The 22,632-nt window shown below is 46.0% G+C and overlaps 1 protein-coding gene across 1 annotated transcript; it reads left to right on the top strand.

Annotated features, from left to right (window-relative positions):
- The first annotated feature begins 28 nt into the window (after nt 1–28).
- Nucleotides 29–21,950, top strand: GPI (glucose-6-phosphate isomerase). The gene is made up of 18 exons (XM_032230356.1): nt 29–192; nt 3,451–3,541; nt 4,373–4,441; nt 6,742–6,861; nt 8,739–8,822; nt 8,913–9,059; nt 11,094–11,165; nt 14,868–14,912; nt 15,039–15,092; nt 16,142–16,202; nt 17,231–17,274; nt 17,603–17,755; nt 18,276–18,405; nt 18,830–18,906; nt 19,871–19,999; nt 20,487–20,562; nt 20,666–20,732; nt 21,472–21,950. Exons 1-18 carry the CDS (start codon nt 74–76, stop codon nt 21,593–21,595), a joined length of 1,662 nt encoding a protein of 553 aa, XP_032086247.1. The 5' UTR covers nt 29–73; the 3' UTR covers nt 21,596–21,950.
- The last annotated feature ends 682 nt before the right edge of the window (nt 21,951–22,632 follow it).

Genomic DNA, 22,632 nt, shown 5'->3' on the forward strand with positions numbered 1-22,632 from the left:
GGCGGAGCTTAGACTCCGGTCAAAAGCGCCCGTGCCCTCCTTTTTCCCCCCCTCCTGCGCTCCCCGACACATCATGGCGCTCTCCGCCGATCCTTGCTTCCAGCGGCTGGCCGAATGGCAGCGGGCCCACGCCGGGCAGCTGGTGCTGCGGAAGCTCTTCGAGGCCGACCCCGAGCGCTTCCACAAGTTCAGGTGGGCGCCCCCCGCCGCTCCGGCCTCCTCCCCCACCGGCCTCCCCCTCCCCCTCCCCGGGCTGACCCAGGGGCGGTGGCGGCTGCAAAGCGGGGAAGCTTTGGGGAAAGGTCCCCCGGGGCTGAAGGGAGGGAAAGCGGGCGGCCTGGAGGCCCGTGGCGCGGAGGACCGAGCCCAGGCGCCGCAGAAGGCTCTGGAAAGGCGGTCTGGGTGGGTGGGGGCTTTCCAGGGAGAGGGGCCGGAAGGGCTCGGGGGCGAAGGGTCGGCTCTGCTCCGCAGTGGGGAGAGACGCTGCGGGGGCCTCTCCAGAGGGAACCCCGGGAAGGGCGCCCTGCGTGGCCGCCGCTTCTGCTCGGGCCCTTCCTCCCGCAGGGGCCTCTGTGCGTGGCTGGGGCTCGGCCGCTTCTAACAGGCGGGCGGTGGTGGGGGGTTTCCTTTGCACCCATTCAGGCCCAGAGAGCCATGGGGGCCTCCGCCCGTCGTTCCTTGGTGGGCCCGCAGAGCCCCGTGGAAGCTGCACCCGCGCCTCCCCCAGGACCATCCCCGAGAAGGCCCCGCGGCTGCCTTGGCTCCCTCCGTCCAACTCGATTAGCGTCAGTCCCCGATTGTCTTTGTGCGTTGCACGAACCCAGCAAGTCGAGAGGATTGTGCAAAGGGAGAATCGGGGGCTGTTTCTGCCGATGGGCCTTCATGAATGTGTGAAGCTGCTTCCTCGGTTGCTCTGTAGAAACCTGATGTCCTTGGACTCCCAGCAGCTCTGATGATAACTGGGATAGCAAAATAAGCATCCAAAGCAACGCTTTTGCTTTCTTCTATGTGTGGTCAGTTTGCAGTAAATGGCTCTTGCATTCCTCTTGAAACATTAGCCTGTTCATTGAACTAGTTTTGGTGGTTTTGGGTAGAGTTTCCACTACCTGTTGCAAAATGGCTTTCAACATTTTAAAGAAAATCAGGAAGTAGCTCTTTTCTGGTTTTCTGCCTGCGGAGAGATTTCTTCCGCCTTCTCTATCCAGAGGGTCAGTTGGGTGTGGTGTTAAGGCACCAGGCTACAAACCCAGAATTCTGCTTCTTTGCTGGCCCAAAGCCACCTGGGTGACCTTGAAAACTGCCAGAAGAAGCAGGCAAGGACAAACCACTTATGCCAGAAACATGACCTGAAGGAACACAGAAAATATCCTGCACATCCAGAAAATCTGGATTCTCATGTTCTCATGTCCAGTTTGAAATACATTTTTTTATGGTTGAACTGAACGTTTTTGTGGAATGTTTCCCTCCTTGAGTAAGAGGTGCAATCAATGTCTTGGTGAGGTATAAATAAAGCATTTTCTAAAATACCCCTTCAGAACTCATCAGAGTTCTGTTTTGGCTGATCTATTTATGGAAATAGCCACAAAATAAAATTAGGAGGAAATGAGTATCCACTTTTTACAAGCTCTCCAGTTCATTTGATTTCTTAATGAAAGATGGCTCCTTGGAAATGCATTGGAACTTTTGATACAATAAAGAACATCTTTTCCTCACTATTTTTCTTTACTCTTTTGTATCTATTACAAAAGCAAGTAACTTTTCAACATAACAAGCTACATTTTCTTGTCAAATAATTTTATTACATATATTAAATTATTAAATATACATGTAAAAACAAACTAACAATAGAAACTATAAGAGTAAAGAGAGAATAGATATAGTGTGAAAAGGGTATTAAAAAAGAAAAGAAAACACCAATATACAAAGAACTTCTTCTTAGGACTTCTTCCAGGGATAGAAAGGATGCTTAAAATTGACTCTTAATTTTTAAGGTTATAATAAAATTTCCATTTCCCCCCGAAAGGAAAATAGTAATTCTTTCCCCCTTTTTAAGTTTTAACAATCAACATATCCGTATGTCAAAATTTGATTTACAAAAGGGGCTTCCAATTATAAATTTCTTCGGTGATTATTTTTCTATCATGAGAGCTGTTGCCAGTTCTGTTTTTATTAACCATTTGCGGATAGGATCTTTCCAAAGCTGAGCAAATAAAGTTGTGTTTCTATTATCTTACATAACAACAAAACACCATGAGATCTTTCCACTGTTTTATCCATAAACTCTAAGAAAAAAGTTTCCAGCCTATGCTGTACACTAATTTTCAAAATTTTTGAACTGCATAGGAGGGAGAAGCTTCAAGTCCAGCTAGACCTTGGAAGGAGAATGACCAGGAGCTGTGCAGAGACAGTATCTTTGGGGGGGCACACCTTGGTACCAAAGGCCCAGGATTCCCAGTGAATTCTGTTCCTGTTTGATGCTCTATGGACGCATTTTCTTATCTTTCCTCAAGTGAAGGCAAACATTCCTCAGCAGCAGAAGAATTTTTGAGCTTGGAGAAAGACAAGTTGCCCCTGATTTTTCAATGTGCCTGTGGCATACATGACATGCTTATTTTTCTCTGAGCGCTCGGTTTCTTGGAGGGTACATGGGGAAATGAGCATGAGAAGAAAGCATGTGAGGAGGTGGTGGTGTAAACTTTTAGAGACTGAGAGGAATAACCTCTGGGATTTGGTTAACTCCGGGACTCCTTTGTATTCCTGACCATTTCTCTGATTTCAGGTCCTGCTCTGCGATAGAAAACCAGACCTACCCTATAATGGGGAATATGCGTAGCTCAAAGTTGAAATGAGGGGTCCTTGGTGCTCTCTGAGCTTGTTTTCTTGCAGGCATTTCATTACCTAAACTAGGTAACATTGGTGCTAGCAATGTGCTACCCTTCCAAGGCAATGGGTGCACTAAAGCCTACGCAAGTAGCCTTAATTGGCGGTATTGTCCTGAGCTGACCTGAGAGCCAGCTGCTTGCTCTATTTAATGTGTTGTCCCAGTGTTTCACTTGCTCTGCCATAGTGTAGGAGCCTTCCTTGGAAATTTGGAATGACGACTTCACCCATGTTTCCCTTCGGGGATATTTTAGAGGTACCTCAGCTGCTGGCTGCCTTTATTTCTTGATTTGGGAAGAGGAACTGCTGAGGAGTTAACTGTTCATTCCTAATGTTGGTTCTTCTTTCCCTATGGACTGACACCTGTGGATATTTCCCTGAAAAACTGGCTTGCTTAAAAATAATCTGTACAACAGCAAAATGTTTACTATCATTTGTCTGATGCCTTTTCTCAGGCTCCTATTTGGATTAGCGGATTATTAGGATTTTCCTTCTACATATTTTCCTTCCTCAGATAAGACAAGTGGTAGGATATTCGTTTATGCAATGGAGTTGCTTACTCTCTTGCAGTGTGACCCTGAAGACAGAGAATGGGGACATCTTGGTGGACTATTCGAAGAATCTTGTTACAGAAGAAGTTATGAAGCTGCTGGTGGAACTGGTAATTTAATCCGTTACGTCTTCAATAATGTTTTAAAACTTTTGGTCACATTTATGTATGACCTGCATTGCATGTGCTTTTTACAATGAACCATAAGCAAACAAAAATCCCCACACAGCCAGCTCATCTTATAAATAATCTAAAACGAATCTCCTCCAGATAGAAACATTGATGAATTGATAGAGGGTGGTGTTTCCATATTTCTAGGCTCTGGCAGGTTGGGCTTTAGGTGTTCCTCTTTATAAATCCTTCGATCTACCACTTGCCTCCACTAATTCTGACCATAGGAGGTATTTTGGGGGTTTGACCTGACTTTCCTAAGGGATATTTTACTTTCCCCTTTCCTAGACATGGACCACAAGGAGTGGTTCTCTGTCAGGGACGTTCGATTTCTGCCATGAGAAAGGGGTGAATTCAGTGCCCTCTTTTCGACTAGGAGTCTCTGATATGCCCAGTTCTAATTGAAAGAAAATGAAGCAGAAAAGAACTCTGCCATTAATGCACCAGCCTCCCTGATGACCAGCAATGGGGATGGGTTGGACCTGCACCTGGCATACTCAGGTTCCAGCCCACATTCCACTGTGGAAAATGCCTGGGCTAACTTTGTGCCAGTTTTTCAGCCTAGCCCACCTGGAAGGGATGTTGTTATGGGAGTCAGTGAGAAAGAGAACAGCTACATAGGGCTACCTTGAGCTGCCAGACAAAAGGTCAGCTCAGATACCTGGAGAAGTTGGCTATGTATGGAAAATGGACCAGCTATTTATCTGGTTTGTGCTGGAGGATTTGAAAAGCCTGTTATTTCCTACATTAAACAGCTCCTTTAACTTTCAGGCCAAATCGAGAGGCGTTGAAAAAGCTAGAGAGCAAATGTTCACTGGAGAAAAAATCAACTTCACTGAGGTAGGAGCTGTTCTTATCCGTGATCTGAAGGTTCTTCATGCTTGTGAAATAGTAACCTTTAGGCTTCGGGCTAGAAGAGTGTGCCATCATTTGGTTGCTTTTTTCAGCCCATCCGATCGGCGGATTTCAACTCTTTTAAAGGATTAATAGCTGTAAGCAACTGGATCCGAACAATTTTGGGTTCTTAAGTAGAACAGAAAAATAATTTGAGAGGCCAGTCTGGCCCAGGGCTGGGTGATCTCCTTGGGGTGGGGGAGGGTGGAGGAAAGTGGTGTCTAGCATCACTGGGTATTTTTATCCCAAGGCCCAAGATATAAATACAAATGTGTGAAAAAATGGAAGATAACTCTCCTTAAACTGAAGAGCCTAGGCCAAATTTGTGGAAGGGGGAGAGCTGGCAAAAGTAAGGTGGTGTTTGGAAATAGGCCAGATGCATCCAGCAGCCATACAGAGAAAATGCCCTGCCCTGGCTGCTGACAACTGCTCTGTCCCAGGCCCCTTCTGATCCAGAGGAGAAGTAGCGCATGCATACAGCAGGCCCAGGGACAATGTGGCACTTGGCCATCCAAGGGAAACTGCGGTCTGCTGTGCCTACTGGAGGTAGGGGAGCCGGAAAGAATGCAGAAGCCGCATCTCCTGCCTCCCCTGCCTTGTTTTGCACATCCCATGAGTCTCTAAAATCTGGGTGTGGAGACAGGCCTCCCCATGACATTCAGGTGGTATAATATTTCCTCCTTTTCCTCCCACTCCAGTTTGGAAGGAGTAAGAGTAGGAGAAGGCATCAGGTCAAGAAGCACAACCTCCCTGGGACCTTTCTGTCCAAATGCAGAGACCACAAATAATACAGTGGTCAGATCAGCAGAGGAAATAACATTTATGATCTGGTTTTGGAGGCTTGAGATTAAGAGCAAATAGGTTTATTACACACACACATTATGAGGACTTGATTCAACTATTTTTATTTTATTTATTTTATTTTTATTTATTATATTCCTATGCCACCCATCTCCCTTACAAGCTGACTGGGCATCTTATTAATTATATATGAAATACTTACATAAAATCTGCCGACTGGTTTTGACAATGTCATCTGAGCAGAATTGTGTCGTTTTGATAGTCAGAAGTTCTGAAAAGATGCCCGTGGAAAGTCTTGCAGAAACCCTTTGCTTCTGCAAAGCCAAATGACCCGATGCTCTTTGGGAGGGTGGAGGGCAGCTTAAAATACATCTTAGAGGAATTACATGAGCAAAGCAAGTTCCTCAGAATCCACTGGAGTTCCTCTTCTATAACCCTCAGCTTATGTTCGTTATTTGATTGTGTAATAGCTGCACAAAAGTAAAAGCAATATTTAAATGGTTTCTGAAGAATCTCCAGTAACCTAGGCTTCTTCCTAGCCTCCGGATTTGTGGACCAGAATGTGCAGGTGATGGGATAGGCTAGCCATGTTCAGTTCAGATAATTGGTGGTTTGCTGGTGAAAATAAAAATAGATGGCTGACCGCTAAGGACAAGCTGCCTACTGATCTCTTAGTGAAATGCTTTTTATTAAGTTTTCTAAAATGTTTGGTTTGGAAAAACCTATTAAAACTTTACAGAGAGAAGCTATCAACGTTCATGGAGCCATTGTTCTCCAAACTAGTTTAGGGGGCTGCAACTACCTGATTATCGGGAGGAATTCTAGCCAAGTCTAGCGGTTGGCATTCCCTCCTGGCCCTTCGGCTGTCACAATTTCCAGACACCGACACAGCACCAATCATGCCTGGTGCAGTGCCAGGTTACTTAAGCGTGATCTTGGGAGAGCATCACGGGAAGGCTCGCTCAGGCCCCTGTCACAGCAACAGGCCAAAGTCCTCTGTGGCGGCTATGGTCCTGTGCAGCCTGCCTGTGGTTGCTCCCTCAGCGCTTGGCATCCCAGAAAGCTGTGACTGGCTTTGCTCTCAGCAATTTTGAACCACGTTACATTTATATTTTTTACACAAAGTGTGGAGCCTGCCTTTAGAGGAAACAGGCAAGCAGCCTTTCTGGGGAGGTCACAAGTCAAGGATGAAGAAAGGCTGTAGGAGGAACCAGGCCGAAGAGGCCTCCAGTCTTTCCTAAGGGGATTGTGGGAATGGCGAGGTGACAGGAAGATGGAATAGTCTTGGCTTGCACTGGTTTCTAGATCAACAGTTACTCTGGTTGAATGCCCAGCAGAGTGGCACTTGTGCTGCAGGTCTCTCTTGGGTAGTTGCGGGGGAGGTGGGTAAGGGTTTGTGTGTGCTGAACTTGCTTTCATTCTCCTCTCCTCACTTCCTGCTGCAGAACCGAGCTGTGCTTCACATCGCTCTCCGGAATCGCTCCAATACTCCAATCCTCGTTGAAGGCAAAGATGTTGTTCCAGAAGTCAACAAAGTATTGGAGAAGATGAAGAATTTCTGTCAGGTATAAAGCATTTCCTGTCATTAACCGAGGACTATCTGTATTACATAAAATGGTGGTATACTGCTATGACTTATACCTGTATTACCTTGACTTACGGCCACAATTGGGACTGGTCACTAGGTAAAATGGTTGAGGCGTCATGTGGCCACTCTGCTTAACAACCACAATCCCAGCTGCCACCATTGTAATGCGAGAATTGCTGGTTAAGCAGACGGAGCCCCAGGTAGGGACTTGGAGGCTCAGCACAGGTTGATGGGTGTTGCAGTGTGGCCTGAGCACAAGGGGGGCAGGGAAAGAGGCCACAGCTACCCCCACTTGGCCCAGCAGCTCAGCAAAAAGGCCCCCCACATAGAGAAGCATCCAACGCCCATAAACCTCCAATGGCGCCCCCCTTCCCTCCAGAAGCCCTGCCCAGATGCCCACGCCACCCTGCACTGGACCTTCACCGTTCACTTGATCCTGCTGCCAAATAGCCTTGCCCACCAAGACCCTCTGGCCATGCCAGTCCTTCTCCACAAGGCCACTCACACCATTCTCCAAGAGCCCATGGCCCCCTGGTGAGCCTTTGGAAGGCTTCCAAACCTTCTGGGGAGGCTACACAGGATCTGAAGGAGGCCATGCACAGCTTCTGGAAAGCTGGAACAGCCAGCAGCTGCCTAGGGCCACGCTGGCCAGGCTTCGTCAGCAGCGGGAGCAAGAAGATGGAGGAGTCAGCCTGGGACCGTGGTGGCGAACCTATGGCACGCGTGCCGCCTGTGTGAGGTGTTGCCCTGTCAGCTGGCCAGCGCACATTCAGGCAGAGATTCCCTGAAGCCTCCCTGAAGGCTCCGGAGGGCTAAAACCGGCCCTACGAGCAAACCGGAAGTCCATTCCCGAACTTCTGCTTTGCCCCTAGGGCCGGTTTTTCACACTCCGGAGGCTTTAGGGAAGCTCCTAAAGCCTCCAGAGGGGCAGGGGGGGGGGGCAGGGGAGGCAGTTTTCGCCCTCCCCAGACATCTATAAAGCCTCTCGAGCCTGAGGAGGGTGAAAAAAGCACATCAAAAATGGGGGGGAGCGCTGGTCATGCGCGCTGGGGTTGTGCACATTCCATTATAGGTGTGGCACACCTGTGCATGACCCCCCCCCCTCCTGCGGTCTCCCTGCTTTTGGCAAGGGAGCCAAAAAAAAGTTCACCATCACTGGCCTAGGAGGTAATGGAGCACAGGGGGCCAAAGTGGCAGAGGTGGGGTGAATTGAAGCATCACTATGGTCATAAGTGTGGGTGGGCTGCTGGCTCTGAATTGTGATGGTGTGTGTGTGTGTGTATGCTTATTGCAACAGCTTTAGCTTTGGGCACAGATCATTAGTCCCTTTGTTGAGCATCATTGTAAGTTTGAACAGTCCTCAAACAGATAGTTGTTGAGTATTACTGTAACCCTCATTAAATTGCAGGCTTGTGAGTTTTAGGGGGGATGGTAAACATCTTGCTGTGAATATAGTTGTCCAAGTAGAATGTGGTGTGGTGGACCTACAGTTCGAGTCTAAAGAGCGAGATGCCCTTGTTTGTTGTGGAATTATAGCAGCATACTTTGGAGAAGGCAAGAGGTTGGGCTGGGGAGGCACAACGGAGTCATGAAAAGAAAGGCCCATGGAAACATTTCTAGCATAAAAAAGCAAAATAAGAAAACAGGCTGAATCGCAGATTGAAGAGTAAAATTAGGACCATAGAATTGTAAAAACGATCTTGCAGGTTTACTTAAATGAGCAGATTGGACGTCCCCAGTCGCAGAATATTAAGGCATTCAGCCTCAGCATTGTTTTAAAGCAAAGTTTTAAAACCTGATGGCCCCCAGAGGCAAACATACTTTCTGAACAGGCCGTTCTCTTCTTTCTTACAGAAAGTCCGTAGTGGAGACTGGAAGGGCTATACTGGAAAAGCCATCACGGACGTGGTCAACATTGGCATTGGTGGTTCTGATTTGGTGAGTGAGTGAGTCTCTGCAGCATCTGCCTGTGCAGGACTGGTGAGTTCCGGAGCATAGCAATGTTCAAGGCTTGTCTTCTTCATCCAGGGGCCCCTCATGGTGACCGAAGCGCTGAAGCCTTACTCCAAGGGAGGCCCTCGTGTTTGGTTTGTGTCCAACATTGATGGCACCCACATGGCCAAAACTCTGGCGGAGCTGAATCCTGAGACAGTGCTCTTCATCATTGCCTCCAAGGTATGTCCTGCTCTGGGGAAGGAGACTTTTTCCCGTTCTTTCATCAGTAGAGGTGAGGCGGTCTCTGCCTTTCTTGGCAATCTGGAGGGTGAGCCTTGCTGAAGCAGCTCAGGATCATTAATGTGGTGGAAAAGATTCAAAGTGTCGGTGAGCCCTAAGCATTCATTTTTTCATCCATACGAAGACTAAGGAGGGATTAGCAACTGGCTTGCTTCCTGTTTTATTCTCCAGGGTGGCCAGCTCAGTCATTGAAGGAGCAGTCATTGGGGTCTTTTGACACCAAGTGTTATTTTGGAATGAGCATAATATGGTGATGGAGATTGTCTGGGGCCATCCAGCCAGGGCCAACCCCTCTGTTGAGGGTTATGAGGATGAGGCATCTTGTTTATCTTTGCCTCATCTTTGGTTCAAATGATAGCAAAACTCTGGATCTAGGCACTCTAATGTTTTGGGAAGTGTGATGGATGCAAAATGCAATTTGTGCACTGCTACAGTCCTTGTAATCCCTTCTTGGAAATAATTAGGTTTTGGAGGCTGATATATAAAGAGAACTTCACAGTGTACATTTGGGTTCATTAACAATAGCGCTTATACGTTTATACTTTTAAACTCATGCCATTCCACAGTGCTTTCTAGCACTCTCTGAGGTGTTTACAGAGCCAGCCTATTGCCCCTAACAATCTGAGTTATCATTTTCCCGACCTCTGAAGGATAGAAGGCTGATTCAACCTTGAGATCGAACTACTGGCAGTGGGCAGAATCAGCCTGCAATACTGCATTCTAAGTACTTTACCACGATGACTCCATGGGTTAAAATATTTGGCCTTACATTTTCATTGGGAAAACTATCTTGTCATTGTTGAAAAACTAGATAGGTATGTAACGGTATGAGTGGCATTTTTTAAGTTTGCTTTTTTTTAAAAAAACAAACTATTTTGGGAGAAGAGGTAATGTTAGTCCCTAGGGTTACATGTGAGTGCTTGAATAAGTAGATCCAGTAGAGAAGATTGGTCCCTAATCAGCTGCATAATTATGTCATAAAAACAGTCATTTCTCATTTAGTGGCTACTTCATTTGATGACCATTCATAAGTTCAACAGTATTTTTTTTTAAAAAAAATCTGATCGGTGCATGCACTTACAACCAATTTTTTGCATGAACAACAACATGGCAGAGAGAGAGTGACACAGAAACAGCTGCAGAAGAAAAAGTGAGCTTAAGCAATTGCAGTTGCTACATTGTAGCCACGTTTGGCTAAGGAGCAGATTGGCTGGAACTCAGTAGCCAAGTTGCCTGCTTAAATGTTGGGTGGATGGGGGGAGTGGGGGAAGGCAGCCACCAATGATTCCAAGTTGTTACCAATGATCAGCTGTTAGAGAATGGGACTACACACATTTTTCCAGGAATAAGTCTTGGGGCTCTGGTGGCTTTTACCCCAATTGCATAAAGAGTTCCAAATGGATTGTTTCCTTCTCCCAGTAATAAACAAGTATGTTTGCAATAATAGTTAAAATATCAAATTAAGTCAAAGAACTAAAAACATGCAAAATGTTATTTAGACAGGTCGAAGCAGAATCGCTAAAGAGTCAGAATGTCATTGATTTGTAGTGGCTTGGAGTTCTAGTATTTTTGTCGTTTCTGTGACTGAGAGAACCTAATGAAGTACCAAAACATGCAATCAGTGAGTGAGCATGGAATTTAGCCTTTCTTTCTGTAGAATCGGGGTAGTTTTCCTTAGAGGCCTTGGTAATGAAATAGTTGAAAAGGAACTTATTTGGCCTGTTCACAAAGATGCTTCATTATGTTAGTGCTAACCTGATTCAAAATTAAGCAGTTCTCCATTCTCTCTCTGCAACCAGTCGGGTTACCAAGACTTTCAACCTTTGTCTCTGCGACTGCTGCACAGCTGATTCTGTCCCAAGAAGCCCCAGGGCCCATTTGAAGGGACCTTCACCCTGGCTTTGCTCCACCAGGTACTGAGTTGCTAGATGACCTAACCAGGCCTTTCACTCTTTCTTCTCTCTTGGTTCCTAGACTTTTACCACTCAAGAAACCATCACGAATGCTGAAACTGCCAAAGAATGGTTCCTTCAAGCTGCTAAAGATGTAAGTAAAGGTTGATTTTATTTTATTTTTTATTATTTTATTTTATAATTTATGTGCTACCTATCTAGCTGTCTAGAATGACACTGGGTGGCTTTGTTTTTTTCCAACATTTCCCATCCCAGTCTTTTGGGTGGGTAACAAAAAGATAAAAGAGAGAACACAAAATGAGAAAAGTGAAATAACGAAACAAAGGTGCCAGGAAGAACTAAGAGCCAAAAGATGGTTTTAACTTGCTTCCAAATGCCAGCAGGATTAGAGATGCCTGTCCTCCCAGAGGAAGGGGCTGTGCATCCTGAGAAGGTTGTTGATTGCTCTACAGCCTGTGAGAAGTTGAGATCTCGACTGACGGTTGCTGGGTATTCAGTTTACCTGGGAGCATTCCATAATTTGCCTGGCTTTGTCTTTGAATGATTTAAAGATCGGGAACAAGATAGGACTCACCACTGCAAAACTTCTGTCTGGTGTCATGCAAACAGTTCTTACTATAAAAGGTGTGTGGATATATATAGGCCTTTTTTGAATCTTCAGAAGGACAATTTTTGAATTTTTCAAGGGTTTGTTGGTACTTTGGCATCCTACCTGAAAGTCTACATTCAAAGTCAAATCAACCTGCCTGTCAGGCTTTCAAATAGCATCCAAAAGTACATCAGAATCCAAGGCAAAGTATTGCTCAAAGTTCCAGTTTATTAAGAGAGCCATGTTGGCACATCTGGGAAAACCCGAATCTGAAGGCTTCCCGGGTTTCCCCACCCAGTGGAAAGTTCAAGATCTTGCATCCCCATACCCACAAGTCCATCACTCGGTCCAATCTCCCACTGCCATGCTGGCACCTTCCACCCATCCAGTTCCGGTCAGGTGCAGAGACAAAGGATGACCTTGGCTTTCTAGAAAGAATTTTGTTATGGCTACATAGCATCTAACTCCGTACAATCCCCCCTCCCATTTCATCACAATAGAAAATGCATAGCAGAATAATAGAAGGTGTGGCAGGCTAAAGACCCAAAAGAAAAGATGGCTGCAGGCCTCACATTGCCCCTCCCCCTTTGCTTTTCAAGCCAAAGTTCCTGATGCAGAAGAGAGGGGCATCCATTGCTAAAGCTGTATCCAAACCATGGACTCCCAACTCTGCTTTAGGAGGGAGCCACTATTCATCCCGGTCAGATTAAACTTGGCACAGAAGGGGATTTTACTTGGGGTGAAGCACCCATTCCTGAAAGGGGCGTCTGCCTACCCAGTTTCACCCAAGCTGTTTTATTAAACGCCTTGCAGCGTTGAGGGGCTTGTGATATGGCACGACAACATGAGAATGCTTTGATGACTTGGATGCTTTTCCTTGGACTATGGCCAGAGGGAGAGTGGCCTTTTCAGAGATGGTCTATAAATAGGCTTCTCAAGTTATTCCTTCTATTCTCCAGTAGCTTCTCTGCTATCTGTTTCCTATCAGATTATCTTTGGCAGGGATAGTTAGCTGATAAAAGCCTAGTTTTTGAAAGTGTAGAGGAAAGACTAGTTTTTGAAAGTGTAGAGGAATCAATGAGGACCCATTAATGAGTTTCTGGGACGGGACTATAGCCTAGAGTAGGGGTATCAAACCGAAGGTCCAGGAGCCAGATCTGACCTGCGGGGTACTTAGATCTGGTCCGCTAGCCACGCCCACCCCAGCTCCCTGAGGTCAAACACAACCCTCAATGAAATAGAGTTTGACACCCCTGGCCTAGAGTGACCCAGGAGGACTCTTACGTGATATTGTCCAGCTGAAGGCATAACGGAAGTGGTGTCCAGATTGCATTCAGAACAGGAGCAGTATTATTGGGGTGTCCCTGATGTTCCTCAACAACAGCCTAAACGCATGCATACACACACACACACACACACACACACTTTCCAGCAATGAGTTCTCAGCCTTCCAAGTCGCTAATTGGCTGTGTTCCAAAGTGCACAATGCATGCTGGCAGCTGGGGAGGCCCAGCCGTTGAATTAGCTGGCAATCTGTGGCTGTGTCCAGCTTTCTGGACTCCCTCTGAATGGAAAAGGGGGAAGGATTCTTGATTCCCATAGCAGTCTGTAAATTGCCAAGGGACCCATCTATGGGAGCCTCCGAACCGTTGGGTGGTATCTCATCCAGGCCTGCCTCTCACTTGTTCAGGTCCTTTGCTTCCCTGCCTTCATCCTTGCCTGAGTCAGTTGTAGTCTCTCATGCCAGGCTGCCTGCTGGCAGTAGGCCTTCCTGCTCCCTAGAAACTTTGGGTTCTTTCAGTTCTTATTTGTGGGAGCAGAGCACGCATGTCATATTAATCCTAATTCATCTGGTTTATCTTAATGATCAATTTCTTAGGACCTCAGTTGCCTTCCTCGTATCCAAAGCAGAACATCTAGATTCAGTTGTGTTCCATATACCCTGTTTCCCTGAAAACAAGACCCTCCAATGGGGCTTTTGAGCACATGCACTAAAATAAGGCCTCCTTGAAAATATTGCAACACAGCAGCAGCCATGAGGTGACCACGCTCGCTGCCTCCTGCACCTCAAAAATAATAAGACCTCCCCAAAAATAAGACCCTATCTTATTTTCCAGGAAACACAGTAGTATCAACCTTGTGAACTCTCCTCTTTCCATTATGTATTCAAAATGGACAATGATTTGTCTGTCTGCCATCTATCCCCTATCTATCATCTATGGGTTTAGGTATATATGTATGTATATAGCATGTATATATGTGTGTTATGGGTAGCTGTATACTTTCTCTTGAGAGCAACAATGACAGAATGTCATTGTTAATGTGGCCCAGTTGCTCGTGGTAAAAAATGGCAATAAAGGCTATCTTAATCTTGCAGTTCCCCCAGAGTTGCCTTTCTTAAACTGGGGCCATTAAAAAATCGCATTTTGGCATCTCTGAAGGCTCCCACTGGGATGAAGACTCTCTGGAGCTCACTGTGCAATGGTGCATTACCCATAGGCTGCCTTGAATCGAGACGGAGAGCAGCTTTTCTCTTGATTTGCCTTCTCTGAAGGAATTTCTTTAAGCATGACTTAAATCTCACAACGTAGAAGCGACTACTGGCTGCTCCAGAGGGATCCTTTGCTCCTCAGAAGATGTAATGTTGAAAAAGGGAAAAAATATTGGCTCAAAATATAGGTAACGATGCAGATTAATTTTCAAAATTAATATGGAGATGAAACCAGAATTACTTCTATTAGGTCTCACAGAGAACCAAGTAGAAAAGACTCATGGAAAATTGGTTTTATATACGATGATTACAGGGAGGCTGTTATTTATGTGCACAAAGATGGAAAAAATGGAGGGTTGGACTGTGAAGATGATGGGATTAGCAGAAGAGACAAAATTGAGCTGATTGACCAAAGTTGAAACAATAAGTAATTTATTATAAAAGACAGGAAAAGGGCTTGATGGACTTTTTGTTGAAAATGAATGCAAAAGGAATGACTTCTATATTTGCTGATTGAAAAGGGCTGAATAGGTTCACTGATGAAGTGAGCCTTGATGGGGGGAGGAGTTACAATGGGTTTGTAACTGCTGTAAGGAAAAAAAATCAGAAATCACTACTTTAAATATTTCTTTTCCTTTATTTAATTTTGTATATTTTTTCGTGTTCATCTTTTATTGGTTTTAAAAATTTCTCATAAATCTTATGTTTAAAAACTTGTAACATTGCTCTCATTGGTTTATTTTGTTTACTTAAAGCCTTCTGCTGTGGCCAAGCACTTTGCTGCCCTCTCTACCAATGGGGTGAGTACATATCGCTGGGAGCCTTCGCCTGCGAATGCCTGTCCTTGGGAGGCGGCGGGGGATGACGGCTGGGAAATACATCCTTACAAACCTCCATATGTGCTTTCTCTTCTCTTGGTATTTCAGCCTAAAGTCAAAGACTTCGGAATTGACACTGCAAATATGTTTGAGTTTTGGGATGTAAGTAAAATCTATGTAGGGTCACCATTACTTGGACAGTTTTTCCCTCTCACCGCCAGCATCCTTTTGGAGAAGGTGTTATGCCCCCTCCACGGCCATGCAGTGGCATCCTTGTGTTCAACACAGGTCCTGAAACACCCTGATTCACTTGAAATACTGGTGTCGTAAAGCTTTTCTTCCCACCTCACATCTCTTTTCTAATTGTTTTGGAATATAAATCCACTCCCCCCCCCAATGGATCCTGTCCTCTGGCAGCAATGCTCAAAGAACTCAGACTTTTGCCAGCCCCCCCCCCTTTTCCTGGGCTGTGGCCTCCGTTGCAGGAGCAGTAGTGGATGTGGGGCAGAACGGCCAAGAGGGGCACATGGGATTTGCTGTGGCAGCAGCAGTGCCAGGGCAGGGCATCTGCAATTGCTCCTCAGCTCTCCTGCCAGGGGCTCCTCAGTGGCCAGGCCCATCCTGCTCTTCATCTTGGTTTAAACAGCTGCTGGGTAAAAAGAGCTTTAATTGCTTTCAGGCCGATCCAAAGATGCTATTATAAGCCGTGACATTTGCCTGTGAAAGCTTGTCACTTGGGCCACTAAAGGTCACATCTTGTTGGAGACCCCTGAATCTCCCAAGTGATTGCAGCAAAATGGCTTTGGCAATAAAGTTTTTGGGAAGCTGTGGGCTGCGTGGCAGAAGTGCAATCTTGATTGTAGGGCTAATCATTTAAATGGGGAGCCTTGATCATCTCATATGCAAAGCCCTAGGAGGTTGGCTCTGAGTAATCTGCCTTTTGGAGGAAGGCGGGGAATATTTGTCAGTTGCAATATTTATTTCCCTGCTTGTTAATCTTAGTAACATATCAAGTATCCCATCTGACTTTCTTCTTCTCACGTATAGAACAGGGCAGAACTTGGAAGGGTGGCCACAGGGTGCTTCTTCATGCCGGATGAGAAGGGCTCTTCTAGACTTTGTGCCCCCCCCCTCCCCAAAGCTTCCATTTTCACTCCTATGCTCCAGATAAATGTAACCTCTGTTTCTCCTTCCACCCTCTCCCTTTGCAGTGGGTCGGTGGACGTTACTCCCTATGGTCAGCCATTGGCCTCTCCATTGCTCTGCATATTGGTATGTATCTGCTTCCCTCTGAACCGACTATTCCATGGCGGGTGATGAAAGCTAGTTTAGCTGAATAACTGATTGGGTCTTTCTTAAGGCAGCTTCTCCCGAGGAAAGAAATGCTTTTAAAACACCTTGGAAGGTTGTGGTATTCCATCAATCTTTTGCGCTTCCATGCTTATCTGAATAGTTTATTTGGCCAAGTGGGATTAGAAACACCAGAAATTTGTTGCCTGTACAAAACCGCTCAATGCACATGCCAAGCAGCATAATGAGGAGGAGGAGGAAGAAGAAATGAATGGTACCAATAGCAATAGGAGTTATTGGAGCAATACCTGAAGAGTTGCCCAGGTACATGGACATTTTGAACTTATTACACCTGGATATTCTGACTTTGCAAAAAAAAGAACCCCACCTTACTTGAAACTGCCTATATAGTCAGATGCTCCCTTAAGAGCTCTTAGGTCCTTGGGTAGGACTTGGACTGTGAAATTTTTACCAGTCCCAGACTGTGAATCCAATTGAAGATCAACCATAATAATAGCAATAGCAATAATCTCCCAGTGACATAATACCTTGACTTTCATACATTGGAAGAAGTTGGGGTTCGAAGGCAGCAAAAATGACTGGGAGCACCCAATTCACAAAGTTCTTGAAAATGAGCAATTCAAGGTCATGTGGGACTTTTGGGTCGAAAGAGACGCTTGTGGAAAAGAAAAAAGTCAGGTCCATTGATATTGCAATGCCAGGGGATGCACCAATTGAGGAGACACTGCTAGAAAAAAATAACAAACTCCTGTGATTTGCACCTTCCAGATATTCAGATGTGGGATCCCCATAGGAGGCAGATAGTCTGGAGGGAGGGGACCAAGAGCCTTCTGATCAGGCAGAGGGAGGGTCTTTTAGCCACATGAGTATTTACTTCAAAACCCCTCGAGGGCAATGATTTGGGCAGCAGCACATAGGATTCCGCCTTTGACTTTAAGGCCTGCGTTCTTGAAATGTTGCATACATAATAATATAACAATTTTATTTAGGTTTTGACAATTTTGAGAAACTGCTGGCAGGAGCCCATTGGATGGTAAGTCCCTGAACCTTCTCGGCAGCTGATCTGGAGTTGGGGAAAATAGGGGCCTGTGGGCTCTATGTAGCCCTCGAGTTACACTCCCAAAGGATAACAAGCAAATTGCTGCCCACGGAGAGGATTCTGAACTATTGGGCCCAGGTTAGAATTCCCTCTGGCTAAAATGGCCTCAGCTTAAAAAAAAAAACAATGTTTCTCCTAGCAGTGGATCTGAATTGGGAAGCCCTAAAAATCTCCGTATTCCATTAGAGTTTTGCCCTGGGCCTTCTAGGGGTCTAGCTTGTCCTATTAATCCAGTATTGTTTTTATGCTCCTCGCCCCAAAGGACAACCACTTCCGCTCAGCTCCCTTGGAGAAGAATGTCCCCGTTCTGCTGGCGATGTTGGGGGTCTGGTACATCAACTGTTACGGCACAGAGACCCATGCGCTGCTGCCCTATGACCAGTACATGCACCGCTTTGCTGCTTACTTTCAGCAGGTGAGGTGACTCCTTTGTGTTCTCTAGCAGAAGGGGTTCTCACGTGGAGAGGGGAGTTGAGGGCCATGCTTCTTTGAGGGTGGTCCTGAGCCACAAAGAGCCGAGGTGGTGCAGTGGTTAGAGTGCTGTACTGCAGCCACTTCAGCTGACTGTTAGCTGCAGTTCAGCGGTTCAAATCTCACCGGCTCAAGGTTGACTCAGCCTTCCATCCTTCCGAGGTGGGTGAAATGAGGACCCAGACTGTGGGGGCGATATGCTGACTCTGTAAACTGCTTAGAGAGGGCTGAAAGTCCTATGAAGCGGTATATAAGTCTAACTGCTATTGCTATTGGGGGTGGGGGAACAGTCTCATTGCTGCATGCATGTATGGGGTGGATGTGTTCCTAAGCAATACCTGACTCTCCTTACATGCTTCGCGTGGCCTTGCGCCATCTCTGGCCCAGAATTTGGCCTTGTCCACGCTCTCCTGTCCTTTCAGAGGGCTAAGTGAGCCTGATGGTCTTCTGCTGTTCTTGTTTAGGGGGATATGGAATCGAATGGGAAGTACATCACAAGGAAAGGCACCCGTGTGAACTATAATACTGGACCAATTGTGTGGGGTGAACCTGGAACCAATGGGCAGCATGCCTTCTATCAGCTGATTCACCAAGGTACAGAGAAGGGGTGGGTTTTTAAAGCCATCTTAGCCAATCAAAGAAGGCCGGAGTCCAATTTGTCTGGAGCCACTGTAGGAAAGCATTCGCTTCGGTGGGAGTTCCTGGGGGTCAAACGGCTGTGCCTTCCATCAAGTTAGTTTGTGGGAGAGTTGAGGGAGTATAGGCTAACATTTAGAATACAAAGCTGTATGGTTTAACTGCACAGAACTTGTCCGCAAAGTTCTTGATGGCCAACATAGTTGTGTGATGTTCTCTGTACAGCAATCGTGATAGGATCAGACTCTGACCCTCCAGATCTTGTTGAGCTCCAGCTGGCCTCACCAGCAGATTGCATGACCGGGACCAGAGATGAGATAAGATGACCAGCAGGAGTTCCGTGTCCCTGCTATTGTAAAATGACTTTTTCCTCTTTTTGCAGGTACTCGCATGATCCCTTGTGACTTTCTGATTCCAGCCCAGACCCAGAATCCAATCAGAAATGGCCTGCATCACAAGGTAAGCTCACTTTTCCTTAACTTCCTAACCTTCTTGTGCTAATCGTCCAGAGTCCATCACGTTTTATACAAGCAACCTTCCTGCCTCCAATAATTTCAAAGGGGTCAGTTCATGAGACTCTTTCTTTTATACAGGGATAACTTCTCCCACTCTCAAAATAGTGTGTTGACCCTGCGTTTTCTTCTGTTGTTTTGAGAAATTATTATATTTCTCCATATAATGTTGCTGCCATTGTAAGGTGTACAATCTACACACCTGCGGCAAGAATCGACTGCTGTAATTTCTCTGTTTCAGCCATGACTTATTTGTGGACCCATTTCAAGTTGCAGACTTCGAAGAGAGTCTGGCTGCTGGAAAGGCAAAACACAAGCCAGGGTGTGGATCCATGCAGTTCTAAAGACCCTGGTGTGACCCAGCAGAGTTTAGGAAGGCACCTCAACCTGTGTCAGGTCCCCCTTCATCTGTCCTGGCATTCTGGAATTTTAGCCGGAGAAAGATCTTTCTTTAACTAGCAAAGCTGAGAAACTAAAGCCCAAATATCCCATGTGAAAATGTGTCCTTTGCCCCAAAGTCACACCAAAAGGTGGGGGCATAACAAAAGAAAAGACACACATCTCTATACTTCTGCCATATCTAAATGTCTCCCTCTTTTCTAGTGAGCCAATTTCTCCTGTTTTCAGGGAAAAGTATAAGACAGCTGAGTTGCATGTAAATTGGATGCTTTCCTAATTTCCTCAGGCTGGACTTAGGGGGCAGATTTAGGTTTGGCCTTTTGGCATTTGCCTTGTTGCCCTGGAATGCCCGCCGGGCATCTTTTGACCTCCCTGTTGTTTAGCTGGTGATCCTACAGACCTGGTAGCTGCTCTTCAGCAGAACTTCTGAATTCTGCAGAGTTGACAGAGAAGTTGTTTGTCCCAGCCAGGTGCCCAACTTGCCATTCTAACCTCTGGCTTTTCCCTGCTAGATTCTTCTGGCCAACTTTCTCGCTCAAACAGAGGCATTAATGAAAGGGAAGACGACAGAGGAGGCCCGCCAGGAGTTACAAGCCGCTGGACTAAGTGGAGAGGCTCTGGAGAAGCTCCTTCCACATAAGGTACTTGGAATCCAGCTTTCCCCCAGATCTCAGTGGGAGCCCACTTACCGTGCCTTCCTTCGGTTTGCTCCCTGATTTGCTCAATGGATGGTGGATTGGATGGTCCTCTCAAAGGGGAAGGGATCAAGGCTTGTGCCCTAGATGCCATGGGTTGATTTAGCCTGCTGCCATTGATTAGGAGCTTTCAGAGGATGAGCCTTTTAATCCACCTGGATAGAGGGCAGAGCCTGAGGTTGGTGAGCTGCGTCAAGCTTGAGCTTGCTTTAAAGGGACATGAGGAATTGTGGGAGTCTGTTCCAAAGGGGTTGCAACCAGGAGCTTCTCTGTATGAGGAGGTGGTAACATTGGGGATGCCTAGGAACACGGTTTATGTTTATGAAGCCAACCCTAAACTTTCTTGACTTCAAGATATTGTGTTTATATAGTGTTTTATCACTAGCAGATGTGTCTGAACATTGAAACTTCACCTCTGTCTCTTTCTTGAAAGGTCTTTGAAGGAAACCGCCCAACCAATTCCATTGTCTTTACTAAACTTACTCCATTCATTCTTGGATCCTTAATTGGTAAGTTTTTCCTCTTTCATATTTTTGTTTCTTGACTTAAATATATTGTCTCAAAAGACTTATTATTAACACTGCTCTCTCATTGAAAACAATCTTTTTCCAGCAATGTATGAACACAAGATCTTTGTTCAAGGAATTGTATGGGATATTAATAGCTATGACCAGTGGGGGTAAGTGTCTATATACAAATTATTAATGGTGTTTGTTTCCACTCACTGAGATTGTATCCTTGGCTTTTCCTGGGAGTTAGAAGCTCCTTACTTAGTCAGTTCAATTTGTTTGGCTGCCCATCTCAAAGAAGTGATTCTGGGCAATGAGCAGTCGTAAAATCAATCAATGTTCTGCGTTCCTTACAAGGCAAAATGAATTTAAGCTGCCTGGTTTGGAGAAAAAGAATTGAATCTGGGCTGAAGATCAAAGGTGCCTGCTGTCGGGGTTCCGACCAATGCCCTAATTGGAAGGCTTTGCGAGTTGACACCTTCCCTGCAACACAAATGGCCATAGCCATAAAACCTCTTTTTGGTACATTTTCTCCCAGTTTAGGTTAACATATTGAATGACCCGGTCAACTTCTAATGAAAAGATTCCAATCTTTTCTCAACGTTTGAGAAGTTAGTTGGGTAACTTTTTACCATTTAATGTTTGTGTAGTTGTGAACTTGGTTTTTGTCCCCTAAACGTTTGTGATGGTGTGCTAAGCCATAAACTGTGGATTACAAGGAACAGTGGTTGGATTCCCACAACAAAACATGTTTCAGTCTGGTTTTGACATCAGGCGCAGCTGTCCTCTCCTGTTATCTTACAAGGGGATTTCGCAACAATTGGGGATGGTGAGAATAGGAATTTGCTGCCTGTTTTAAAGCTTTTCATTCTGGAGCCTGAATTTTCCTCCTCTTTTTGCTTTCTTAAGTGTTGAGCTTGGAAAACAATTGGCCAAGAAAATTGAGCCTGAACTGGCAACTGATGCACCAGTCACCTCCCACGATGGCTCAACTAACGGGTTAATCGCCTTCATCAAGAAGCACCGAGCCTGACCGCAACAGGCTGCATGGCTGATGCCCAGATCAGTGTTGTAGCTGCTGCTTTTGTTAGCCACTTCCCAGGCCAGACTTCCCAAGAGTTCCGGCCTCATTGTTCTTCATGGTTAGCTTTGTTGTATCGGAAGCAGTGTTTGTAAAGGAACCCTTACAAAATCTAGAAACTTGACCTAGTGACTGTTTCATGGCAACTGTGATGTGCAGAGCACCGCATCCCTTCCGTGTCAGTCCCCGTGCTTGGCCCTGCTGCGGAGACGGGAGCAGCCTGTAGAAGGTGGTTAAACCTTTTCCGTGTTGTCTTGTGAAGACCCAGCCTTACATGCACTGAAATAAACCAGAATTAATCATCACATTTCTCTTTCTCTTCTTCCTTATTTGGACTGTAAGTTGTCTTGGTCTGTGTACAGAGGGACTCAAGCATCCTGAGACCCTTCAAAGTTAGATTTTTCATCCTCAGAAAAAAGGCTTCATGCTATCTCGAGATTCCCAGTCCAGAGAACTGTGGTGGTCTCCCTATGGAACGCTTTGATGAATGGCTCCTGCTAAGTCCATTTTGACATCAGAAGTCATCACAAAGGGAAAAATTGCGGTCAGGTGAGGTTTGTAACACAAATCCACAAATATTCAGAGGTTTCTTGAAAAGGCGGCATGTTGGGGGAGTTTAGACCCCCCCAAGCCCCCTCCCCGTTGTTCTCTCTTCTCTGGTTCTGCCCTTTGAGGAAAGGTTGAGAATGTCTAATGGTCTGCAGGCCAGGCCAGGTTGGGGGCATCAAATTCCATCTCTCTCTTAATTTCCAAAGAGCCACTTGGTCAAAAAAGAATGATCTCTCCTCCCCCCCCTCCCTTCTCTGTCACTCACAGACACTCACACATATCAGTGGTGGGTTCCGGATCCTGTTCTAACCGGTATGGTTGGAACGGGCCCGGTGGTGTCCATATGGATGCGTGCAGCGTATTAGTGCCTCTACGTGCCTCCGCGACGCTCCAGCTGCTCAGTGGAGCATCGTGCAGGCGCTGTACGTGCCGTGCACAGA

The sequence above is a fragment of the Thamnophis elegans genome, chromosome 14, assembly GCF_009769535.1.
Source record: "Thamnophis elegans isolate rThaEle1 chromosome 14, rThaEle1.pri, whole genome shotgun sequence".
NCBI lineage: Eukaryota > Metazoa > Chordata > Lepidosauria > Squamata > Colubridae > Thamnophis > Thamnophis elegans.